This window comes from Zingiber officinale, chromosome 8B, assembly GCF_018446385.1.
Source record: "Zingiber officinale cultivar Zhangliang chromosome 8B, Zo_v1.1, whole genome shotgun sequence".
NCBI lineage: Eukaryota > Viridiplantae > Streptophyta > Magnoliopsida > Zingiberales > Zingiberaceae > Zingiber > Zingiber officinale.
Window position 1 is genome coordinate 102,896,043 of NC_056001.1, and position 26,178 is coordinate 102,922,220.

The 26,178-nt window shown below is 35.4% G+C and overlaps 1 protein-coding gene and 2 pseudogenes across 1 annotated transcript; 2 read left to right on the forward strand and 1 right to left on the reverse strand.

Annotated features, from left to right (window-relative positions):
- Positions 1-2,048: 2,048 nt before the first annotated feature.
- On the forward strand, positions 2,049-2,928 carry LOC122014115. Its single transcript, XM_042570298.1, has 2 exons — positions 2,049-2,650; positions 2,727-2,928. The coding sequence occupies exons 1-2, from the start codon at positions 2,049-2,051 to the stop codon at positions 2,926-2,928; spliced, it is 804 nt and encodes a 267-aa protein (XP_042426232.1).
- A 52-nt stretch (positions 2,929-2,980) lies between these two features.
- LOC122016987 lies at positions 2,981-5,308 on the reverse strand (annotated as a pseudogene).
- Positions 5,309-5,528: 220 nt separating this feature from the next.
- Positions 5,529-24,511, forward strand: LOC122016174 (annotated as a pseudogene).
- Positions 24,512-26,178: the final 1,667 nt, after the last annotated feature.

Consider the following 26,178-nt stretch of genomic DNA (forward strand, 5'->3'; position numbering starts at 1 on the left):
AGTATAGAAGGAAGAAATTATTTTATGCTTAAATTAGGGGGGAAAATGATGGATAGATATAAGGTCGGCCTTAGATTTTGAAAGGTCCGGTGTAAAAAAAATAAAAAATAGACCCTTTGTATTTATATAAAAAAAATAATAAAATTGATATTATAAAAATAATTTCATTAACAGAATAAGGATTATATTTTAGCATAATAAAAAGAGATCAAACAAACTAATTGAGTAATCTAAAATCATTTTTTGTTTAATCATGCATCAAGCTAAATCAACATGGATCAGATAAGAAAACTCTATCTAAATTGAAGTCTCAAATGGTCTTAAGCGTATGTGTAGTGTCAGTGGGCATCGGTGGTGGCGCAACGATGCAACGACGACGATGACACTGAAAATCACAGTGTGAGAACTAGGAATGTGGCTGTTAAAGTGGACGAAAGTGAAGAGTTTAAGTGTGAGATAAGGAGCAAAAATGAATTTAGAGTTTAGGAAAAAATAGAAAAAAATAAGGAAGAAAAGATATGATCAAGCTCTCTCCCATGGATATTTATCTCTTTTATTATTAACACTTTAAAAAAAAAAAAACTACAATCATTTTAGCTTTTATAATTAGATTTTTTTAAATTAATTTTTTATTCAATAAATACTAACATATTTTTTACTAATAGAAGTGGGTCCTACCCGATGTGGGGCCCCGTGCGCCGACCCCACTTTACCACCCTAAGGCCGTCCATTGGATAGATCCTGAATCAGATGCTTGGATTGATATTTTTTTAACTTTTTGCTCCTAAGGTTCAGGTTAAAATAAAAATAAAAAACTAAGCATTTAATGGGTATAATAATATATTTAGGATTTATATTTGAGGAAATATGGTTTTTTTTTTTTAAAATATATAATCGGGGAGCCTAGATTGAATCTAATATCTCACCAAGGTTTTCGGTCGCTTGATTGAATCCAGGTGTCCCGACTGATATTGCGGACAGTTACACAAATGATTGTCGCATAGGGTATCAAAATCCTATAAATATAATATACACACTATTATGATAGTCTCTTGATTGAATACAAGTGTCCCGATTGATATTGCGGACAGTTACACAGATGATTATCGCATAGGGTATCAAAACCCTATATATATAATATACACGTATGGGAGATGTCTATATATATATATATATATATATATATAAATGAAATTGTTACCTTCACATCTGTGTGGACACCCTCATAAGTTTGAAAGCGATGATCCGAGGTTTTTTTTATTTAGGTGGGTATGAGATGTGCAAAATATTAAATCTTTTTTATATATAATTTTAATATGCCACATTTTTTACCGTACACCCCGTGAGTAAAAAAAATTATTTTTGTTTTTTTGTTTTACTTAATATTATAATTCAATCAAACTCCTTGACATAACTGAAAATTAAAAAAATAAATAAATAAAAATAAATCTTTTACACTGTGCCACCGTGGCTTCCAGCGTAACAATGTTATATATTTATTTTGATTATCATCTAGAAGAAATTAATTTATTTAAAAATCAAATAAAACTTGATTTCTTTATATTTATTCAACTACAACAAAGAATCCAATACTCAGTATTTTTAAAATTTAAAAAATATTATACATTTGAATTTGATTATAAGAGCAAAGAATGTCGTAGTCATTATTTTAACCTACTTCCCATCTGTCACAGATATAAAAACATTTCAGTGGTATCATACTTTCTCAATTTTCTAGACAGTACCGACTTTAACTAATTAATAGATGATTTAAAGACACTGAGTTTATTATTATAATTTCGTTACAAGGTTCCGAATAATCTGGGCCGTCAATCCTTCCCGCCCGCGCGCCGCCCATTCACACCGTGGCAGCGTCCATTTGTTGCGCCGCTCCGGCCATCTACGGACGTCTTCTCTCGTCGGACGTCGCCTCCCAAGAGGCGCACGTCGTTGCAGACCCTATAAACGGAGACCCACCCCGGGAATGGCTTCTCGACACTTACAATCCCATCGAGACACATCGACACACATCAAGATCATCGGCAACAATGGCTTCTTCTTCTTCGCCCATTAACTCTATCTTCAACGTCTTCCAGTTCCACAAGGTCGACCGGAACATCTACGACAAGCTGATCGACCATGGCACCGAGCCCGGCGTCGCCCGCAACGTCGTCGCCCTGTTCATATGGCTCGACACCATCGGCCTCGACGTCCTCTCCTACCTCGACGTCCACGCCAGCAACTCCTTCGCCTTCTTCCGCCTCGTGGCCGAGGCAGAGTCCGTGCTCGACTGCCTCCGCTGCGACGCCCCTCCGCGGGACTCCACCCTCGCCATCCCCGTCATCGCCTCTCTCTCCGACCAGCCCATCGACCTCGGCTTCTTCTATTTCAACCGCCACGACGCCGCCAAGCGCATAGCAGGAGTCCTGGACGGCGCCGGCAGGGTCTTCTTCGACGACACTCTCTACTCGTCCTTCCTCCGGTACGAGGCGGCCTGTCGGCGGAAAGCCGCGCCGCTGCCGGAGGAGCTGGCGAGGACATACGAGCTCGGCGCCACGGCTACGACATCGGAGGACCAGCGCTCCCTGTTCCTCACTTTTTCAAAAGGATTTCCATTAACAAAGGAGGAGATCGAAGCATACTTCAGAGAGTAACTCGATCGATTAACAACTTCATTAATAATCAGTCGATGATTGATCGATACTAATTGTTTGATTAACTAACAGGAAGTGGGGGGATTGCGTAGAGAAAGTGGCGGTGCAGAGGCCGGCGGCGGGGTCGCCGGTCGGACCGCTGTATGGGAAGGTGGTGTTCACACGAGACGGCTACGCCGGGCTGGTGCTCAACGATACAAAGGTGTACAAGTTCGCCATCAACGGCAAACAAGTGTGGGCCCGCCAGTTTGAGCTGAAAAGGAGCAGGAACTAATATATATATATATATATCCAAATAAGTTTTAGTAGATTAATTATTTCCTTAATATTGTCTCAAATGTTGTCTTTGTTATGAAAATTTGTAGTTCAAAATCATATCTGCATTATGAAATTTATATTAAAGAAATATTTATACATTTTTAATGCCTTTCCACCAAAATTTTTTATATATATACACTCACCTCGACTGAGTGAGTCATCCAAAAGTGCACTATACTCTGTGTTCCCTTTCGTCTCAAAACGCTGCCCGCCCAGATGCGATATCCTTAATAGATCCTTCCATGGTTGTAGAAGGTGGATTTCTCTGCAAGCGTAATGGAGGATAACAATCAACATTTGCTATAAAAACAAACAACCTTTAAGCGAAATTCACCTCAATGGCCGAAAGATCGGACAAAGGATCGATAGGTCGGCCTGCAGATTCCTTACGATCCTTCAATCCAACATTATGATCTGAAAAAGCATAAGTAGTATGATGTAGAACAGAAGAAACAAGTGCAACAAAGATGAGATAAAAAATCAGAAATAGAAGTCACTGTTTTAATGTAATCCAGATAGGTGAAAACCGTGAAATCGTGGATCTCATCAATGCATTTTGTCCCAACTAATGTCTCATATCCAGTGTGGGGATATCGTCATGATCTAAGAACAAAAAAAGAAATCTTATCCAAGAACAAACTTACACTGAATAGAATTTCCTCTTGATTGACCATGTTTGTTCCCATCCTCAATTCTCTCTTTTCACAAGAGTGTGCCACGCTCTCAATTGCTGATGATGAGTGCAACAACAAGAAAACGAAATATCACTCTATGAAAGTAATCATAATGCAATTTCAATAATGATGTGTGACAAAGGTACTACATCATCATGTAACATAAAATATGCAGATTATCAGAGTACCACATGAGAAAATAGTCATATGATATTTTAAAAAGGAAACTAAAAATTTTAACAACACAACAGGTTATGATTATATCATTATATGTTTCACTTGCACAATTTCAATATATTGTCCCCTGTATTGAACGGTACAGACTTGAAACAAAAACAATGTTTAATTTAGATTGAATTCTAATTCGGATCAAATTCCGAATAATTATTACTCATCTAGATACAATTTGACTGAAGGTTTCATTATAATGTATAGAAGTCAGATCAATCCACATCACCACATGTATATGTACTGCTTTACTGCATTCACATTCTTAACAAAATCACACAGTGCCTAATATTTCAATTGAGCTATCTACATCAAGCTAATTTAATAGTCCACATCTAAATTTAATACTTCCAAAATAGATTACATTAACTAGATGAGAATAAGCTAATTGATCTAGCTTATATTTAATTTAATTTAATTTAATAATCAATAAAATAAGAAAGATATATCTTGGCTAAATAAGAGTCTGTAGATGCAAAAGAATGGTTAATTGAATAACTTAGGAGCATAATTTTCAGCATAAACAGTTAATCATTGTATTCTTGTATGATCAGTAATGATTGGAAACTAGGAAAAAAATTGCAGTTTGATAATCATTCTAAGTGCAGATGCTACATCAACTGCCAAAGTGCTTTGTCTTTAAGCCCAAAGGACTCTTTTTAGGATTGGAAGGAGAATTATGACAAATATTCAAGGAAAATAATCTGGATCATAGGAAACTAAACAAACAGTTCACCGAAGTTGAAAGGATGAATCGAAATTATGCGTATTGAATCAAGTATCTAACAAGCACCTTTAGTCGATGGTTGACTGACGGATGTATGCTAATCTGGCTATCTTCGACCTCACCCTCCTCCTCCTTCTCGTGGTCGGAAAGGGCGACGTTGAAATCGAAGGCCTCGGTGCGCTCGTTGAATCCGAGACCGATGAAGGCGTGCTTTTCCCGGCCGTCCTCGATCTTGAGAATGAAGTAGCGGGAGGAGTCGAGGGCGGGCTCTACGGAGCTCTCGCGCTGGTCAGGGAGCACGAATCAGGCGGCGAAGAGCTCGCCGGCCGGACAAGATCTTGTCGGACTGCAGCCACTCGCCGCATTTGTACCCACCGCTACTGCTTCTCGGCGGGATCTGGTACACTGACGCTTCGCGCACCACCAACAGCGTGCGTTCGAACTCCTCCTCATCCGCCGACGCTTCAACCCCTCGCGACGACGACATACTTCGTCACCGGAATCGAGGTCGCAGTGCGGCGGAATCTGAAAATTTCCCACGAGATCAAAACTTCTTCATTTCGCGCAATCGAAACTCCGACAAGAACAACTCGTTTTACCTGGATTGAAAACGAACCGAACAAGCAAGCGATCTGAGCATCAACAATCGCCCTTCGCGACATCCTTCCTCTGCTAAATGTACCGGTATTTTCTTCTTTCTATTTGACTCCCCTATTTTGTTGGAAACATATTTGTTAATATATATATATATATATATATATATATATATATATAAAGCCTATTTTTTCATCTGTTTCGGCATGGAATGGATCGCCACCTATCATACGATCCCCAGATCCCATTCCAAATCAGACGGGTGAGATCAGCTCCCTCGATCAATCAAACGGTAGTATATATGTACGTGTATTGATATGCGATACCGATCACCACACCACTTCCGTTTTCTCTTTCCTCTCTCTCTCTCTCTCTCGCGCTCAGAGGTCCAACGAGGCAGCACTCCGTCGCGCTCCCCTTCGTCGTCGAGTTCGACGAGCTCCGCGAGCGCGAATCAATCTTTCGATTCCGATCCGTATCGGCCTCCCAGGCGAGTGGCGTTCTAGCTCGATTTCGTTCGCTCAAGCCTCCGAGTCGCGTAGAAAGACGATCTCACGAGTTGAGAGGATCTGTCTTATTCGGTTTCGAATCTGGAATCTTGTTATCAATTCGACCGCTTCTTGTTTGGGATTGCAGGTCTGGGCACTCGGATATGGATGAAGAAAGGAAAGGAGCGAGAGGATCGTGTCGGGACACTTAGGGTTCGTCTTATGTGATTTGCTAATCAAATATTTTGGTATTTTTTGGATTCCTTCGACGGGGAAAACTCGGAGATCTAGGATTTCTTATATTGTTCTTCTCGCGGGGTTTGATTGGTTGGAATGGATATCGATATTGTGAGGGATATGGCGTCGCTTGACCCGGAGCTGCTGCAGCTCCCGGAGGTATCTCAAGTGGCTCTGAAGGAAAAACCTAAGATAGCCGAGGAACTGTTCTGTCAGTGGCTTTCATTATCCGAAACAGGAAAATTGGTTCGTCTTCTCTCTTATCGTTCCTGTGATTGGTGATGTAAAGAGCTCATTTTTCTTTCTGATGTGACTTCTTGTAGAAGTCATGAACTATTTATTCATAATGCTTTTGTTGGTAATAGGTATGACTTGGTATGCCAGTAATCAAGTTAACCTAATTGTCTCGTCATTGAAGACTAGTTTTGATTCTTAAATTAATGCATATAATGCCTTGCAATTCTGGAACGAGCATTTATTTCTATCTATTTAAGAAACAAGGTAATGCTTTCTAGATTCCGTCAACAAACTCTAGAGTCAAGTGATACTGATATATTGCTAGTTTCTTAATCTGCCGGATCAAATCAATTGGTTGAATTAATATCATAGCACCAAGATGATTTGTCCAACTTTATTGTTTGAATGCCAATATAATATATCCTTTTGAGGGTAAGTATGTAATGTTTCTCTATGCCAATTCAATGAGCCAAACAAAAAAGAAAATACAATAGTTTAGTGATCGTAGGTGTTGGTGAATGGTAAGGTTGCTTATTATGGCGCTTTAGAAAATTAAGGTTTATTTTTATGCAACTATACATTTGCATCTTGCTCATTCTAGATACGAGCTTGGCTGAAGTCTTGTGCACTAGGAGTCTAGGATTGCATCCTTTTATAAGGATGCAATGATAAAATTGACTTACCTTATGTCATATTGTCCTGTGATTTCAACCCGGACAAGATATTGAATTAGTGTGGCTATCGGATCAATGGCTCAACTGATCAAAGCAGTTGAACAGTTGAATGGGTTGACACAGCAAATGCAATCATGATTCATTCGTATAAATATAAAATAATACATATCAATTCAACTGAAAAACATTGCATTGTCTGTGCTGCCACATGAATGACTTATTTCGCTGGTTTTCTAAAACAATGAGTGAATTATACTTGTGTAAGAGTGCCATATTTCTAGTGATACACTTGATGAGTTTCTGGATAGTGGATAATTTAACATAGAACCTTGATTCTGGTTGTAGCAGACAGTTTTTGTGATTATTTCAATTTTCAGTCACTTGAGTTATAACTTGGTTGTTGCAGACTAGGATAGCATAATTAAAAATTAGCTTTAGACAATAAATGATATGGAGAGTTGGGATACATATGCACTTTTTTTTTGGAATCCCTATGTCATAGTTTCTGGAATTTGTTGTGTTATGCTAAATTTGGCTTGTTCTTGCATGAGAATGTATTAAAACTAACAATTTTATCGGGTCCTTTTCTCTTTGAAGTCACACCTGGCATTACATTTCTTGAATGGACAAAAGGATTTGTTCATCACTTACAGCTTCAGTTGATATGGATCTATCTTATAATCATGGGGCGGATAGGGTTTCCATTTATGAATAGTTAGGAACAATACACATTACAAACTGAGTACAATAGAAGAAAAAAATTTCTGTGAACCCTTTTAAGAGATGAAGTGGACAATTATATTTTCTAATCCACCCTAAAGTTCCTTTCAGCTTGATTGTGTTTTTATATCTTAAGTAAAATTGTTTTTGTTGAGGAAATATCTCTTAGATAAGTGGTACTTATGTGATGAATGTTTGGAAAATGTGAAATAGCTAGCTTTTGTACTGGCTACATAGAAACTCTCTTAGTAGGATAAAGAGTTTGTGTATCTGCAGTGAACTAAAATGCATTATATAAATCTGGAACACTTTATTTGGACATGCATCAAGTATTTATAACTTAAATTAATTAGTGGTGATTATGTTCTCATTTTTGTTGTTACCAGAGGCTCCAATGAGTTAACTTGTATCAGTGATATTATTAGATTAAGCATATATCTCAATGTAAAATGGATACTTTCTGATAATTGCAGATCTTAAAGGCGAACATGAAATTGATAATTATTTTTATTTGCAACCTTCAAAAGATTCTCTAAGTTCAAGTTCTTCCAGGAGTCTAGTCTGCATTAGATTTTCATTATGAAAAATTTATTTGATGTTTTTGTTTAAGTAATTATTATTATTTTGATAAATAGTTAAAAAGCTGCTAGACTCATTAAACACACTAATTATATTTAGCTTGATAAGTAGTTGTAGTGCCCCGAACTTCAAATTGTATGATCTATAGACTAAAACAGAACATTAGCTAAACGGATTTGTGCTGTGCAGTAGACTTTTAGAGCCTAGATGTCCTTGTCAGGTTGATTTCATATTGCATATAATCCTTAATCCTCATGTCGGATATATATATATATATAATCTAGAGTAACTATGCCTGATCATTGCCTCGTTGTTTCAATGAGTTTTCCCATGACCGTCATATCTGCACCCAAAGGAGCTGGTGGTGAAATATCATGTTGTCCATTAAATTCCAATTTTAAATGAATTAATATTTATTTTTATTTAAGGTAAAATAAGGACCTACATTTTTTGTAGTATCTCGATTAATGTGCTCCATCAATCATATTAAGTTATTATAAAGAATATTCCATTCTTTTATATGTTGTAGGACATAAAAGTTATTCCAAATGAGGTAGAATCTTTTTGAACTTTTTCCTAATGAGTTTCAATTGAGCTTTACAATTTGGTATGATTCTTGATTTGGAAATTCACCAAAATTATTCACGATACAAACCACATGGTATCCTTACCTACAGTCATATGATCTTATTTTAAGTGCCTAACAATTATGGAACTCTTGTTTCACATGAACTTCTCATCTGTGTTGCTGATTCCAGGTAAAGTCATTGATTGAAGATGCAAAAGGGAGTTCACCACTTAACGTTCCAGGCAGTTCAAGCAGTTCAAATTCTATAGGAAGCAATTCCCCACCTTCCATGTTTCCTGCTGGCAGTGTGCCTCCTCTCTCACCTAGGAGCACATCTGGGTCTCCCCGTTTTTTGAAGCGTAACCCAAGTGTCGGACCTTCACCCTTTGGTTCTCCACTAAAATTAGTCAGTGAACCTGTCAGAGAAGTTATACCTCAGGTACTGTCTTTTGATCTTTTTTTTGCTATGCAGACTAGACCGTCTCCTCTAGATGGTCAAAATTTTTCTAACTGATTTATACCATGACAGTTTTACTTCCAAAATGGTCGCCCACCTCCAAAAGCATTGAAAGAACAATGCTTATCTAGAATTGATCATCTTTTCTTTGGCAATTTGGATGGGCTACAATTACAAGGTTAAAGTGCTTCCAATACTTGGTCATACTTATAGTGGTTTGTTATTTTTCAAGGCAATCATTAAGACAGTATTCTTTTCCTTTTCAGAATTCAAAACAGTGACAAAGGAAATATGTAAGCTACCATCATTTCTCTCCACTTCCCTTTTCAGAAAATTTGATGTTGAATGCACTGGAATGGTGACAAGGTATGCAAAACCAAGAAACTATCTGCATTTGTTCTGTTCTACTGTTTAATTGTGACAATTTATTGTGTGTATTATTTATGCATCTATTGTGTGTCTGTATTGAGTTCTTTGCACTTTTCTATGAAGCTGTGGGGTTTATTGGCTTTGCAGTCTGAGCCCTCTTTTTCCTCTTTCCAAGGTTCATTATAAATTTTTAAAATGTCTTAGTGCCGATGGCTGGTAATTAATTTGCTATAGTGCATTCATCTTATAATACATTGTTCATTCTACGGTTCTTCCTCGTGAATGCACCTAACACAGTGTCAGTTTGTATCGGCTTATATGTTCATAACCAGATCTCCCATAAATTAGCAGATAGGTAATGTACTACTGAAGCCTACTTGATGGACTTAGTGGTCCAGATGGTGAATCACAGTTGACCTTACGGATGGCTAACTGTCGTTCTTGCTTGTGCAAATTTGCTGTAAACAGCTGTCAGAAAATTTTCAATGATATTAAATTCTTGGATTAAACTATTTGTCTTCTAGTTCACAATTTGTGTTATTTTAACTTATATGGTGTGTTTTAACTGCAAATCTAGGATTATTATCCATATCTAGCAGGATGCAAATGGGACCTGATATGTAGGAAAAGCAAATAGGATTTACCAGTGATACTTTTTTTCTGTGGGGAATAGAAGTAACAGTATTTAGCTCTAGGCACCATAGATATAAGTTTTCTTCAACCCTGGAGGGGGCTATTTAATATGCTTACTTCTTTAGGGCTCTTTTATAATCCTTATTATAATATTGTGCTTCATGATATCCTTTGACTATCTTGAATGGTTTTTAATTTCCAGGGATGCATTTATTGAATACTGGATTAGTAGCAACTTGATGACAAAAGATGTGGCTACTCAGATCTTTACTATTCTGAAGCAAGCAGACCACAATTACCTTACTCAGGTCCTTCTATTGTCTTTTTGTTTTTCATAATACATGTAAACTATTTTATAGAATGGTTGACTAAATAATGTAGTTATCTGTTTATCCAAAAATTGATTGTAGAATTCTGACTGAATTGTAGGATGATTTTAAACCTGTCCTGTGAGAGCTTTTGGCATCCCATCCAGGTTTGGAGTTCCTACAGGGGACTCCAGAATTTCAGGATAGATATGGTTTGTAATTATCATATCTGCACTATATTCTCATTTTTTTACGCTTTAGGATGTGTTGGTTGACTCATGATCATGGTGCCTGTGTTTACAAACTATATACTTCCATACACAAATTGTGCTTTCCTTGTAGAAGTTTGCATAAGCTTGGTCACCTTGTGATAGTCCACTGGTGCATTGAAGATTTATTTCTGCTCATCTTTTCATGTTGATATTCTAACTTCAACTAACGAGATCAGAAAGCTAAAGCAGTTGTCTTTACAAGTATCTGTTGTATAGAGTTATCACCTTGTATCAAGATATAGCTCAGTCATAGATCATCTTGATTGTGCTATGCTTGCATTTGTGTCCATCATTTGGCGATAAATATTTCTGAGTGAAATTCAACTGATTTACATTTAAGTGATATTCAAAGTATATTCCCAGTTCTCAGCAGAAGTTTCTTAGATTTTGGTGTCATGGTTCCTAAATTACCAGTCTATGCCAAGTATTTGTAGGTGGTTGCACTTTTACTATACTGATATGGACTAATGCATGAGCGTTGGTACGGAATGGTACCAGCAGGGAGAAGGTGGAGGGAGGGAGAGGAGAAAAAGGAAGAGTGTGAGGGAGTGAGCGAAGACAAAAATTCAGGTAGAACAAGGGAAAAAAATTATACTATGGATTGTGTACCAGTGACTGTTATGTACCAGTCACATGGCTTGGTAACAAATGAATTTTAAAGTCTCTATGATACTTTAGTTTTTACATAATATGATGTTCACATCCTCATCCTGTTTTACTAGAGTTTTTTCTAATGAACTAGAAGCTAAACATAATCAACCTATAATTGCTGAACCAATCTTCTCAACATAAAGGTTCTCGTAAAGCACAAGAGGGCCATGCAACATCTATATCAAGATAGATTTACACAGTCGAAATTATCTTGGATGCACTTTTATATGCATTGCCAAACCCAATTGGTTCTAGCATGATTACAATTATACCATGGATTTTGTTATATGCTCACTTATTGAATAACAAAAATCTAATATTACTTGTTTGAGAAATTGCTTAGAGTTCATGATTAGTGTCGAAGCTTGAATGCCCTATGTCTATAGTTCTACATGGATATGCAGGGTACTCCACGTTGTGCATATATTGAAAGGATACCTCCCTCATAAGTAATTGTATCTAATAGGAGGAAGGAGACATCCTTGTAATATATATCTAATATACGCCATGAAACATGTTGAGAATTGTAAAACTTTTTAGCTTTGGCATGTCTCTACACGAATCACATCCATCATGTCATTAGAGCTAAATCTAATACTACTGAGCCATGATGGGCATGAGACAACGTATTGAAGTTAGATTGCTCTTCATCCATAGTCTCACATGGACAAGTGTAGTAGTCCACGGTACTATAAGAGGGTGTCCCTGTAGGAATCTTATGCATAAAATAACACATAACGCAGTGAAAAAAGGATCTCTCTATCCTTGCGAATACTGTATATTACGTTTTCCTATTCTATCAGATAGAATGGTTACCTTTATTGCGTGCCCAAAGCAATTCCGGCAGCAACTTGTCTTTGGATGCAAATTTCAGCACGATCAAGTGTTCGTGTTTCTACAGTATCTACACAGACACTTTCTCCGTCTCATGAACTCACGACTTGGAGAAGAAACAACTTTTGTTAAGCAAGCAAAAAGCAAGGAAGCTTCGGCCAAGAGAAGAGGAGGAAGAAGAAGAAGAAGAAGACTAAAGGTCTCATTACACAAAATGCATTGCAAAAAATCCTTTTATATTTATCCATTGAATACTAAGGGTTTTTGCCCTACGGCCTTCCTCTTTCAATGTATGATTAATCCAAATTAATCATCATTTTGTCCTCTTTAATGAGTGGATTCAATTGAGGCTCACTCAATGAGGCTAACTCAGATTAGACTCCATCCGACCCAATGAGTCTAACTCGCATTGAACTCAATCCAATAATTGGATTTAGTTGAGTCTAACTCAACTCAATCGAATAATCTTACGGTCTATCACATTTTAGTCAAACTAAAATAAATCCATCTCCAAATCAACATGTTCTTTGTGTCACCCAATAGACTCTTGTAAGGTTGACAATGTATCTAAACCACTTTAGATACATAAGCAATGAGTGACATCTAGCAATGCATCATTGCTACCCAAGTGACGAGAATATCAAGATTCAACCTAACCTTTATGTGTCTGTTATCTTATATGACTCAGTCCTTCTATCCTTGATATTTAGATTGATCGAGGCATAGACCGTGTCATCCTCTTATCAATCTTTGTGTTTCTTGATCCCTAAGTAGACACACTCAATCAAATAAGCTCAATATCTCATATTGACTAATTTGAGCATGACCATGCATTCTTGTGTCCTACTTAATGAAGGGGCCCACAGAAATCACTTCCGTCATATGGAAGGGATAGATCCCATCTATATCATTCACATCCCTTGGCATAACTTATTGCATACCCAGTGATCGACTTTATAGTCCACCTTGTTATAGGTGACGTTTGTCGATACCAGAGTACACAACTCCTTATGCAGGAACTGTAGTGACTTCAGGTCGAAGGACTATTCATACAAATAGTCACGAATGTTTATGACACTCATATAATGATGTATGAAACATTCTCATGATGGGTCAATTAGTACATATTTTCTAATATATATTCATGTGTTAATTTGATATTTTATATCTATGACTTGTGAGATTAAGTCATCAATTAACTTACATGCTAGTCTCAATGCATTAATATTACCCTTGTATATTAATGCTTGATTAGGAATAGTTAAGAGTAATGCCTATATATATCTACAGTCTCTCACTATTAATGCAACCAATTGATATGCTGTAGATTAGAACCTACTACTCGAGGGCATTATTATGTTTTTTCATCTGCCACATATTTGAAGGAAATATAATAACTATAAACTTTTGTCTTTTATTAATGAAATATAATACAATATGTCAACAATTGGCTCTTAGGACTTACATTAACCATCCCCTCTTAAGTGACTTGCCATTTTGATATGGAATAGGCTCCACACCAATTTAACAATTAGTTACAATAAAAAATATTTTGATTTATTGAAGATACAAGGCATGGACCTGTACATTATACATTGGACAGTGATGTCAAATTTAATTTAAAAACATTTTTAAAAAAATCAAATTGTAAAATTAAAATATTTGAATCAGACTATATGACTTGAGAAGTAGCTAATAGGAAAACACGTTTATAGTGAAAAATCAGTAGAAAACTCAAAGTGTGTGTTCATTGTTTTATTTTGGTTCTTAGAAAAGGATTTGCAATCTAATCATCAAATTGAAACAAATTTAAACAAAACTCTCACAAAAATGAACAATGCATGTGTAAATTTCTTAAAATAAAAAACTCTAAACGAAGAATAAAGGTACGCTCTTAGGCAAAAATAAAAAAGGCATGTCTTATTTTCATTATCATCAAAAGGGCATCCCATTTTGAAAAAAAAAATCAAAATGACACCCCATTATATTTTTCATCCCAGAAATGCCTTTATTCCAATGTCGCTGTAGCAACTTTGGTATCTACTCCAAGCAATTTTGAATTGCTGCTCTATGTTATATTATTTCTGATCGAAATTGGTCCATGTTGTAGCAGATTTGATCAAAATTGTTAGAATCAAAATTATTTCAATAATATTTGACCGATTTTGACCAAGTTGGGCGAGTTTTGACCAAATTAGAGCAATTTTAATTACTATTTGACTATAATTACTAAGTAATCTTGAGCAGTTGGAGCACTTTTGGCTAAAGCTACACTGGAATAAAGAGATTTTTGGGATGAAAAATATGATGGGCACCCTTTTGATATTTTTTCAAAATGAAGCACCCTTTTAATAATAATGAAATAAAGGACGTCCTTTTGATTTATGACCTATACTCTTTATAAGAAGTTTAAATGATACCTCTCATATTGGTGAAACTGAATGGTATATGACATTCTTGAATAAAATTTATTTCTATTGAATTTTAATAGATTATTTTTTTAAGAGAATTTAAAAAATTATCAATATTGTTGGTGACAGAAGTTCTTTAGCTTAAAACACAGATTCACCATGTCCTCTTCATCAATTTGGAAGCTTCAAAATGAATTTTGTTCTCCTTATATTGATTTGGAATTAAATTAGGGATGGAAATGAAAGAACAAACTCTTAAAGTTAACTCTGAAAGCAACGCTGTTAAATTATGTTAGGGTGACTATTTGCCTACATCTGTAACTTCTTTCTTGTTTGGGGAGCTCAATAGTGCCTTGCAATACAAGTCCTCTTCTAAAAGTCTGTTAGAATGGTTTAGAAAATTCATTTGGCCATATCAATTTGATGCAATTCTTAACGGGACTCCAGAAAAACATTCCATGTAATTTTATCTATTTGTATCGATTAGAATGAAGAATCAGGGACATCACAGAATAATACACACCCTAATAGCAAACAGCTAACAAACTATTAGCAGTATGCTAAGGGAGCAATTTACGTGCAAATATATATATATATATATATACAGTGAAATTATGCTGCGGGCGGGGCGTTCTGTGGATTGCCGTCCGTGACTGTTCATTTCAGTTTTTTTTTAAATTTTTGTTTATTTTTTTTGGCTTGCAAGTATGCCATTTAGGGTTCAGGGGGTTGGGTTATAGTATTAAGTATAAAAACAAAATTTCAAATAGAAAAGAAATTTAGGTGCTCAAGGGGGTGCGGTGTAAGGTCCGTAGGGTATCATCTCTCTCTCTCTCAAAAGGAAAAAAAAATCATAAAAACCCTTATCATCTGACAAGGGATTAGGGAAAATAGTCATTAAGATTTCTATTTTTTGGTTCGACCATATTGGTTCAGGTGAATGGCAATTTCAACTTGTTGGATGTCTGCATATGCTGCCCCCTAGGTCTGCTCGTCATGCATATTGAAGCTAACAATATGGAGATCACTAATGCTATATGCATACAATCCGCAAGCTGATCCTTAGGTATCTGCCTTTTGAAACCATGGTTACTTGATCTAGTCTCAGTTGTCAATTGTGACAATTTTATGCAGGAATTCCAACAATAATAACATTTTTATCTTAAAAAACAACATTTATTAAATACAGGATAAATTGTTGAGGTTGCAGTTTCACATTCCTACAGGTTTGCATGAATTTTTTGAATTCTAACTGTAGCGAAGTGCCAAGGTCATATTAGTATGCATTGAATTCAAACATGCACTAGAGTATGAGTTTTTTCCCTGATTTTTTCAATATTACTTGGTGGCTTAGTAGGCTGACCAGTATGTAAGATCACATGTGAGACTTCCACCTAGGTAGTTGGTACCTCGTCAATTCATTTAGCAAATACTTAACCTTGGAGGGAAATTGTTAACGTCTAAATTTGTGAAGAAATTATGATATTCAAATTTGAAGATAAAATTGTTGCTCATTAGAATCCATGATTTTCTAATTTACCCTTAAGTTTTTTAAACCATTGGAGAATCAAGAAGTTGCTTATTCTTAATGCCCATATACATAAAAACCTTGAAATTTTTTGAATTTTGAAGGATATTTTGTATTTTGTCATTTATATTAAGGGATTGGTTTGAAGGTCAAAACTCATCCTATTTAATTTCTGAATTCATGATTTTCTAATTTACCCTTAATTTATTTAAACCATTGGAGAATGAAGAAGATGCTTATTCTTAATGGCCATATACATAAAGACATTGAAATTTTTTGAATTTTGAAGGATATTTTGTATTTTGTCATTTATATTAAGGGATTGGTTTGAAGGTCAAAACTCATCCTATTTAATTTCTGATGACTGTCATGTAATGGTTGATTGTAGGTTGTTGCTCGTAGTTTTAAATTTATGCTTGTCTCTGTTGTATCTTCAATATCAAGAACTTAACGTGTGTTTTTAGCAACATATTTGATTATGACTTTTAGAAAGCCATGCTACTCTTTAAATTTTGACTTTTCCCCCCCTATTTTTGATCTTGAATCTTTTTTCCAGCTGAAACTGTCATATACAGAATTTTCTACTATATGAATAGATCTGGCGATGGCCAACTTACCCTAAGAGAATTGAAACGGGGAAATTTAATTGCTGCAATGCAGCATGCTGATGAAGAGGAAGATATTAATAAAGTTTTGAGGTGACTTCTTGTATATTTTTTTACTTGAAATGTTGCTATTGTTTAATTTCTGTTCTGCCCTAATCATTATGCTATCTTTTACTAGTGGGTGATTTGTTATGTTTATTCTTCTTAGGGCTTGCCACTTAGTTTAAGATATGATTTTTGTTGTTTCTGGAGTGAGAGAATAAAAGGTTTGTTAAGTTGGAAGGAAAGACAATAATCTATGGCCTTTCATCTGTGTGTGCCTGTGTATCAGTGTATCTGTCTTTTTTGTTGCATGTGAGGCTTAACACTTTTCTCTCTGCTAAACCAGCATTATTTCAAGGACAATCCTTGTTCAGATAATCTATCGCCTTCATCTAAAAGGATGTGTGTCTGTGTGTACCTAAATCTAACTTTTGATCCGAGACTAAATTGACAATACTGATGACTCTATAAACCTAATACGTCTAACAAGATTGACTATTAGCGCTTGTGTGTGTGAACACCAATAACTTTATTAACCTGTTACCTCTAATGTGGTGTTTATTTGATTATGATTATGATTATGATTATGCAGAGCATCTCTGCCTTCTTGGTGGATGTGAGGCCTAAAACTTTTCTCACTTTATGCTAAACCAGCATGCCTTCAAGGAAGTCCTTGTTCAGATATAGTATTGTTAAAGCTGTCGGGTTAGGATGTATGCATTTTTATTTGGTTTTATATTTTGTAGCTAGAAATATATTTAGTGAAATATTTAAAAATTTAAATGGTTTTATATGTTTTGAGTTAAATTGAGTTTATATGTTAACATTTTTTATTTGTTTATACTACATTTGTAGTTGTTATATTTACTTATCTGTAACAACAGATATTAGGGAATAGACAAACTTTGACTCCCTTTCATCTTTGTTTTCAAATTTCAACAAATTGACACATTAGACACTTTAGCTTCAACATCTCTGGATAAGTAAAAAGTGTATAACATGTATCAAAATGAGGCTTTAGGAACTATTCACGTCTGATGAAGCATTTCATTTGAATAGACACATAAAGACTTGTATACATGGATTTGCACACCCCTGTATATCCTCTCAACATCTAAATGTCTCTCACCAAAGAAACTATAATTATGGTCCCTCTATACAAATGGATCATAGATGACATGGCAAGATGACATACCTTTGTCAAAGTCCTACACCCACGGTAATACTGCCCAAAGACTCGCATCGCCTGCGCCGTAGGTGGACATCTCCTAATGCATGTGAAGTCAATTTCTGATCCTCTGCCATATTTTTGTGATAGGGGGGCACCTGAAGAATAGGTGCTTCTGTGTTTCCATCACCTGATCACAAAAAGTGCATTACCTGTCTTCTTGATAATCTTGTCAATTTCTAGTGGGGAGTCGACTCTATGCCAGCATCCAGAAAGTGACTACATGATTGGGCTGTAAGTAAGCTCTCCACACTGTCTTAGCCCACACCTTCTTAGGACTAGGTTGCTTTGTAAGCCCGGACCACCCTATCATCCTGTACAAACTAATTTGCTAGTCGCCGATGAGCAGCCTCTGGTGACCCCGGCAACCATTGATATGAGATCTCGTATCCGAAAAGTCTCTTGATAAGAGGGGGATCCGAATTAGCTGTCTGCCATGCCGAAAAGTAGGTATGATGTACCTACTTGATCTAGAGTGCATTCTCCTTCTTTTGTATGCGCCATAATACCTTTGCTAAGAGAGTTAGATTCCAGGCTCGCAAGTCCCTCAACCCCAATTCACTTTCATCCTTCAGTTGCATATATTTGCCCATAATATAGGAGGATGCTTGGACGCCCACATGAAAAACCTGCATATACTATAAATGCGATCAATGATGTCTGAGGTAAAGGCAAAATGGATAACCAAAAGCATTCAATGCCTTGAAGTACTAATGTGATAAGTTGCACCTTGCCAGCGTAAGACAACATCTTCCGTGGCCAGGGCGTTGATCCGATGGATCAAGGAGTCTAGCAGGGGGTGTAATATGACATCTGAAGATGCGCTGCAACTAGCGGAATCCCCATATATCGAAAAGGCATTGTTCCCTACAGAAAGCCAGTGATGGAGAGAAGCCTTTGGCACATCGTGTCATCAACTGCCGCCAGATAGATGCTCGACTTCAGGCGATTAACATGAAGTCCAACAGTCTCCCCAAAGTCCTGCAAGCATGTGGTCAGGTCCCAACGGATGCAATATCTCCTCAGCTAAAAAGTAGCAAGTCATCCACATACACCAGGTGGGCTAATATGAGGTGGGCACAGTGTGGATGATAGTCAAAACCCATCTGGGATGTGTGCTGCTGTATGCCAAAGATCTCAATACATATACCAAATAGATAGGGCGATAGTGGGCCGCCTTGTCGTCGGTCCCTATCTCCTCGAAAATGTCCAAAAGATCCACTGTTGAAAGCCATTCAACATCTTTCTCTAGTCATCATGCCATATCACCATATCTATCATTTAGTCATCCTGCTTCTATATCATATTAAGTCTCATCAGATATCACACATACCACAATAAATCTTAAAACAGATGGAATGCTCCTAAGCTGCATTTCTATAGTCTTAATTACAGTGAAAAAAACTAAAGAAAAAATGTCTGTTCAATTGGGTCATAGAATTTGACCCATGCATGAGGTTACTGCTAGTGTCAGAGTGCTTGTGCAAAGTTGGATAGGATTATCTAGATTGCCTGATTATTGCATGCCAATTCTCTCTCTTTTTGGTACTGAATATTTTTCATGTTGGATCGTGAAACAATCTTGGGGTGAGATGTGGAACTAACACATGATTTAGAAAGGGTCAGATAGAATGTCTGTGCTGTTGTTTTTTGTTCCTTATAATGTCAACTAAGAACTTGTTTGTGGTACAGGGGCATCAACACATTATTGAGTAATCTTACTAAGAATTATTATTTAATGATTTTCTATATTAAGGATTAGGTGGATTATCCAGACAAATTTCTCTTATTTTGTTTATTGGGATTCATCTGGAGTTTGCTTCCTTATTATGAAAATTTTGGGACTTCTAGATGAAACAATTCATGCTGCAGCATAAATAGTTGAGTCTGATCTTTTGGAGTTGGTCAAATGAATCCAAAAGTCTTTCCCAAAACCTTGGTCTGGCCTGTCTTCTCAACCTTTTTTGTACTTGCCAACTATGATGACTTTAATTCTATGTTTACTTTTGGAGGGATGGAAAGTAGAGTAGGATCGTGAATGGATGAATATGAATGTGGAAAGTAGGGGGAGAAGAATGATTTCTTGATCTTGTCTCTTTTGAAGGAAGGAAAGAGATTGAGAAAATTACTTAAACAATTCATAATCTGTTGAAAATTTTCTGATCGACTTGGGGCCATCCTTCATATTCTATTTCCTCTTCTGCTTGAATTGGTAATGAAAAAAGTAGTAAAAAAATTTGTACAACCTTTCTCTCTCTTACCTTCTTTTCCCCATGGAAGTCCTAAATGAACTCATGATTTGCTATAGTAGGAACTTATCTTTTCCTTCTTTCTTTTCTACTTTACACTTAATAATAAGAATTAATTTTACAATGAACAGAAACAGTGACTCCTATTTCCTATTCCTATTCCTGCAGGTACTTTTCGTATGAGCACTTTTATGTGATCTACTGCAAGTTTTGGGAGCTTGACACAGATCATGATTTCTTGATTGACAAAGAAAACCTTATCAGATATGGAAACCGTGCACTGACTTACAGAATCGTTGAACGGATCTTCTCACAGGTTTGCATTTTTGTTTATTCTTATTAAGATATACAAGATATCACAAACTTGTATTCATTTTTCTTTTTAATACTTTGTGTTTCCTCATCTAGGTTCCCAGGAAATTCAAAAGCAAAGTTGATGGTAAAATGTGCTATGAAGATTTTGTGTATTTTATACTAGCAGAGGAAGACAAGTCATCTGAGCCTAGCCTCGAGTACTGGTATGTTGGTGTAGTTCCTCTTGTAATATGCTGGGTATGTTGTTAAAAAATGCACATAAAATAATATGCTCATATACTCGGATCTTGGCACCTAGTAGAGAAATTCTCTAAGATGGAGCAAGGATATTAATAGATGTCCAACCTGTTACACAATAGAAAAATAAGTTCTGTGAGTCATATAAAAAAGAAATTGTAGATCATGCATGCTTGAGAAGATTTAGAACTGATGCAATTTTAAGAGCTATTGATGCAGAAATTGATGACATGGATTTGTGTTTCTTAAGAGTACTCTAAAACTACAACTTTCTCCCTGACTTTTTCTTTACAGTACGTCCTCTTTCAACATACTGGGTGTATACTTAAAATAATGCAAAAAAATAGAATATATACACTCACATACAAAGATGTTAGCACCTAGTTGAGAAAATTTTCCAAGATGGAGCATAGATACCAATAGATGTTCACTTGTTACACAAAATAGAAAAATAAGTGCAGTGGGTGATAAAAAATGGATAAGAAATTAGATATTGATCATGCAGGCTGGTCAACTGGTGTATTTTTGGAGAGCTGTGATGCTGAAATCAACAACTTAATTTGTGTTTCATAAGGGTACTCTAAAGAATATAATCTTCTTCCTTAGCTGCTCTTTTACCAGAATATATTGAGGGGATTAGAATTTTACAAATATGAAGAGAAAAAAAGGAATTGCAAATGTGAGATGAATTAGAGTTCCAGTATCACTTTGCTATGAAATGAGAAGATATTAAGAGGGAGAATCAGCAGAGGTCCAATATTTCTTCTAGAGAAAAGAAGGCAAATATATTTTTAAAAAGGAATTAAATCCTGGCATCTGCAGAAAAAGGATACTAGAAGAGATAAACTACTTGATCTGTATTTTCATAGTTGCAATCAATGTTGAGAATTGATGAAACTGTTGCAGATAAAAAAAAGAGAGTTACAATTCCAACTGTTGTGATCATAAATACCTCTATCACTGTAATAGGCTGGATGCTATAGAACCGCTTACTAGCTCTTTGTCCCCTTAAACCACACACTTATTGGTCCAAAATAATGCCTCTAGAATGCAGATTATGCTATACTGCAAGTACACATTATGGAATTATCATTTTTTTTTTGATAGAATAGCACAAACAAACAAAGAGGACAAGAAATTAACATAGTTCAGTGTAACTCTACCTTCATGAAGTGAATCTGAGTTTATATAATATATGAGAGATATGAACATCACTAGCAATATAACCTTACAAATAGTTCAAAAGTTTAATGGAGGGATGCATATAGACTAACATAGCTTTCTGGTGAATAAAAATTGGTAATTTTTTTCCATGCTTAAAACCCATGGTTAGCATTAATGATGTCTAATTATTTGTCATCAAGAGAATATATACATGGATTAACTTGCATTTGGAAGCAAAGGAAATCTTTGGGTCTTTAGCTGACTTTGTGCCGCCTCTGTTGTTTCTTCATGTGCGACAAAGTAAAAGAATTTTTAATATAGCATAATTGGCATTTTAGCACTTAGTACCCTTTCATCTGTGATTAAATCAAGGAAATAGTTTTTTTTTGTAGCTTGAGGTTTCTCTTCAATTTCCACATCACTACAATATTTAGTAAGAACTTTTGTTTTATATCAAGAGAATATTTACATGGACTAACTTGCATTTGGAATTAAAGGAAATCTTTGGGTTTCTGACTTTACTCCGCCTCCACTGTTTCTTCATGTGTGATGAAATAGAAGAATATTCAATATAGCATATTCGGTATTTTAGCATTAGTTCTCTTTCATCTGTGATTTAATCATGGGTATAGAAAATTATTTTGCAGCTTGAGGTTTCGTTTCTATAACATTATAATATTCAGCGAGAATTTGTTTTGCAGGTTCAAGTGTATAGACTTTGATGGTAATGGAATCATTACCTCAAATGAGATGCAATTCTTCTATGAGGAACAGTTGCACCGTATGGAATGTATGGCACAAGAACCTGTACTCTTTGAGGACATTCTATGTCAGATGATTGATATGATTGGACCTCAGGTAATCTGCTTTCCTTATGTTTTGTATTAGGATGACTTCTGAACCATTGAAAATCTATAATTTCTTCTTTACAGAATGAGAGCTATTTTACACTTCAAGACTTGAAAGGCAGCAAACTTTCAGGAAATGTTTTTAATATCCTTTTCAATCTGAATAAGTTTATGGCATTTGAAACTCGTGATCCATTTCTAATTCGGCAGGTTAGTGCATTACCGTGCATTTGCAATAGTTTCAAGTTCTTTTAGAATTCTTCTGTGTTGATATGCTGAATTCAACACGTTCTTTTTGTATTATTCAGGAACGTGAAAATCCATCCTTGACAGAGTGGGATAGGTTTGCACATAGAGAATATATTAGGTTGTCCATGGAAGAAGATTGTGAAGATGTTTCAAATGGAAGTGGGGACATTTGGGATGAATCACTTGAGGCTCCTTTTTAATGAGTTCCTATGGTAAGAAATTTTTCTGCTGATCCTCCTATTTGATTGCTTCTATATCATCTTTAAACACACTAGCTGTAAGCTAACTACTAGCTCTTTTCTAAATTTATTGCATAAATGATACTACTTGTCTATTCCAAAACTAAGAAACAATTTGTAGTTCCTCATGAACTTGATGCAATAAATGAAATTTTATCAGCTACATGCTCATTAGTCCAATCACCTTCTGTGTAAATTTACTGTGTCATTAATCTAAAATCTACGATTGATTTATCTTAGTTATTAGTCATGATGAATCCTTTGTTTTGTCTTAAGATAATTAGAGTTTTGCAACAATGTTGAAGTAACATTCTTTCTAAGGCTCTAGCAAATTCTGATCGTTCTATCTGAGATTCAACTGAGTGAAGCTGCATTCTTCATTTTTATGAATTGGTTGTACACCTGACCACAAGTTTGGCTCATTAATGATTTAAGGACTGTGTTGCTTAAACGGAGTTTGGTTCGTTCAGGAACTAATGCTATACCAGTTATATTAGTGTTCTGGATGGTAAATTTGTATTGTAGACCTAAAATCCAGCTAAATACAGAATTGTTTATTTCATCACTTATTTTGTTTGCCTTGACATTCTTATCTGATGATGCCTAACAGAAGGATTTGGTTTTCTGGATGCTTCCCAGAAACTGCTCCAGTAGCAGCTACATAACTTGCATAAGATAAAGGTTTGCATCACATATTCCTCTGGTGAAATAGCTAGCAGGCACGCTTGATATAGTTGATTGGTCTATAATTTAGTCCAAAGGTATTTTTTCCTACTCTATGTTTTCATGATTTGCATGTGCTCCGGAAGCACTTGAAAGTTGGATCGTTCTTCTGAAGTGCTGTGGGTCAACCCCACCTATAGCAAGGTAGGCAAGACTAATTATGTTAGTCTTCAGTCTTCACCTACAACGTGACATTTTCCAAGGCCAAATATCAAGTGGATTTATGCTCTGTCCATCGTAGTTGGAACCAGTTACGGTTGATTTGTAGTTTTTTTTTCCCTTCCTTTTTTCGCAATGGGTTTCTTTTTGGAGTATAGGGACGCTGCTATATTTCTCTCCTTTCAATCATTTCCATCTGGTGGTATAACTTATCTTGGTGATTCCCTGTAATATGTTCATTAACCTTGAATTTATAATCATGAGAAATCTAACATTATTGAATTGATTTTAATCGTTCGTACAACTGTGTAGTTTTTTTTTGAAAAGTTTCTATCATGCATATATCTGCATTTTTTAAAAATCAATTTTCAAGTGATGAACTTGATATGTATTTATCTCATAATTTATACCAATGTTTTTTTATTCTTTACCGGGGGGTGTGTATTTTAACATTCGGGTGGGAGTGAATGGATTAAACAGCTTTTAATAATGTCGTTATATTGATTCATAGCTCTCAATCTTTAGTAGGAAAGTTTTTGAATTTATTATGATTATTTGGGTTATAATAGGTTTAATTTACCTTTTTAGATTCTTAAGAAATCATATTTGAAAATATTGAAGGAAGGTAAGAGTGATATTGGGAAGAATACTAAGAATAAGTTAATGTGTGCTATGAGAAGTGAGACGGGGAAAGATAGCAATGAAAGAGAGAGGGTGGTAGAGTTGTCATTTAAATATTTATAATTTGATTTTTAGTTATGGTTTATTTATAGGGATTTTTTTAAATGGGATTTGTAATTAAGGGATGTTGGTTTTTTGGATTTTTTATTGTGAATGTTTTTTGATTTATTCTAATGGTTAGTGATTTTTTTTTTATAGAATTGAATCTTTTTTTTCAAGTTCATATTATTTGATTAGTTATTTTAGTTATTTATTTTAAAAGGGTGAGACGGGAAAGATAACATAGATAGAGTGAGTGTGAGTTTGTTTTTTGTGGGGTTGGATTGGTCTTTTCAACTTTGATATTATTTGACTGATTATTTTTTTCTTTTTGAAAGGGTGAGACGAGAACGATAGCAATGTGAGAAAGAGAAAAAATAATGATAAATTCAGTTAGTTTCATTGATTAGTCTTGGGATGATCGATTTAGTTTTATGAAATTTTTTTACTGATCATCAAGATAAATTGGGAAGTGTTAGCATTGGATGGCTAAGAAGTTCAGTATCATTTAGTTGTGCTTTTTATAGAGGATAAATTTTTATAAATTTGGTGTGAGCGAATGAGTGTATGGGGGCAGACTTGAGAGGCTAGTGAGGCTCTTAGACAGTGATGAGAGACGGAGTACAATGGACTTGGAAGGGAAGTGGGAGCAATAATTCTCCTGTATATAAACATTAAGGGTTTATTAAAGGATGGACGGTGGATTAATGTATGATGTGTTGTCATCATAAGATTTGAGAGTTAAATTTTGATTAATAGTCGGGTGTCTGTTTTTCTTCATATGTTATTCAACTGTCTAAAATTAATAATCATTCGTGATTTATCTTTTCCATGTTGATCTAGAGATAAAGTGACATGGGGGTGTTGGGGTGAATAAATTATCTTTTGTCACCGTTAAATGTTTATTAAAATAAGAAAACAGCTTCAACTTAAGAAATAATAATAAAAATGTATTATTGTTGAATTTTTGTTTTGAGATTGGCACATTTTTTATAGTTTATATTTTTTAATCGAGTTAGAAACACACGTTAAAGACAAATGTGTTTATGTGAAAATAAGAGTTGAACTAGATAATATTTACAGACTCTGCCTACTCCATTAAAGAATTAATCCATTAATTTCACTCCTTTATGAGAGACAACGGAGTAATTCTCTTACAATCTCAGAAATGCTCTTTTGCAAATAATTTTACTCTTCTGAAGACGAAAAATGAAAGCTTGAGTGAGTGAATTACCAAGC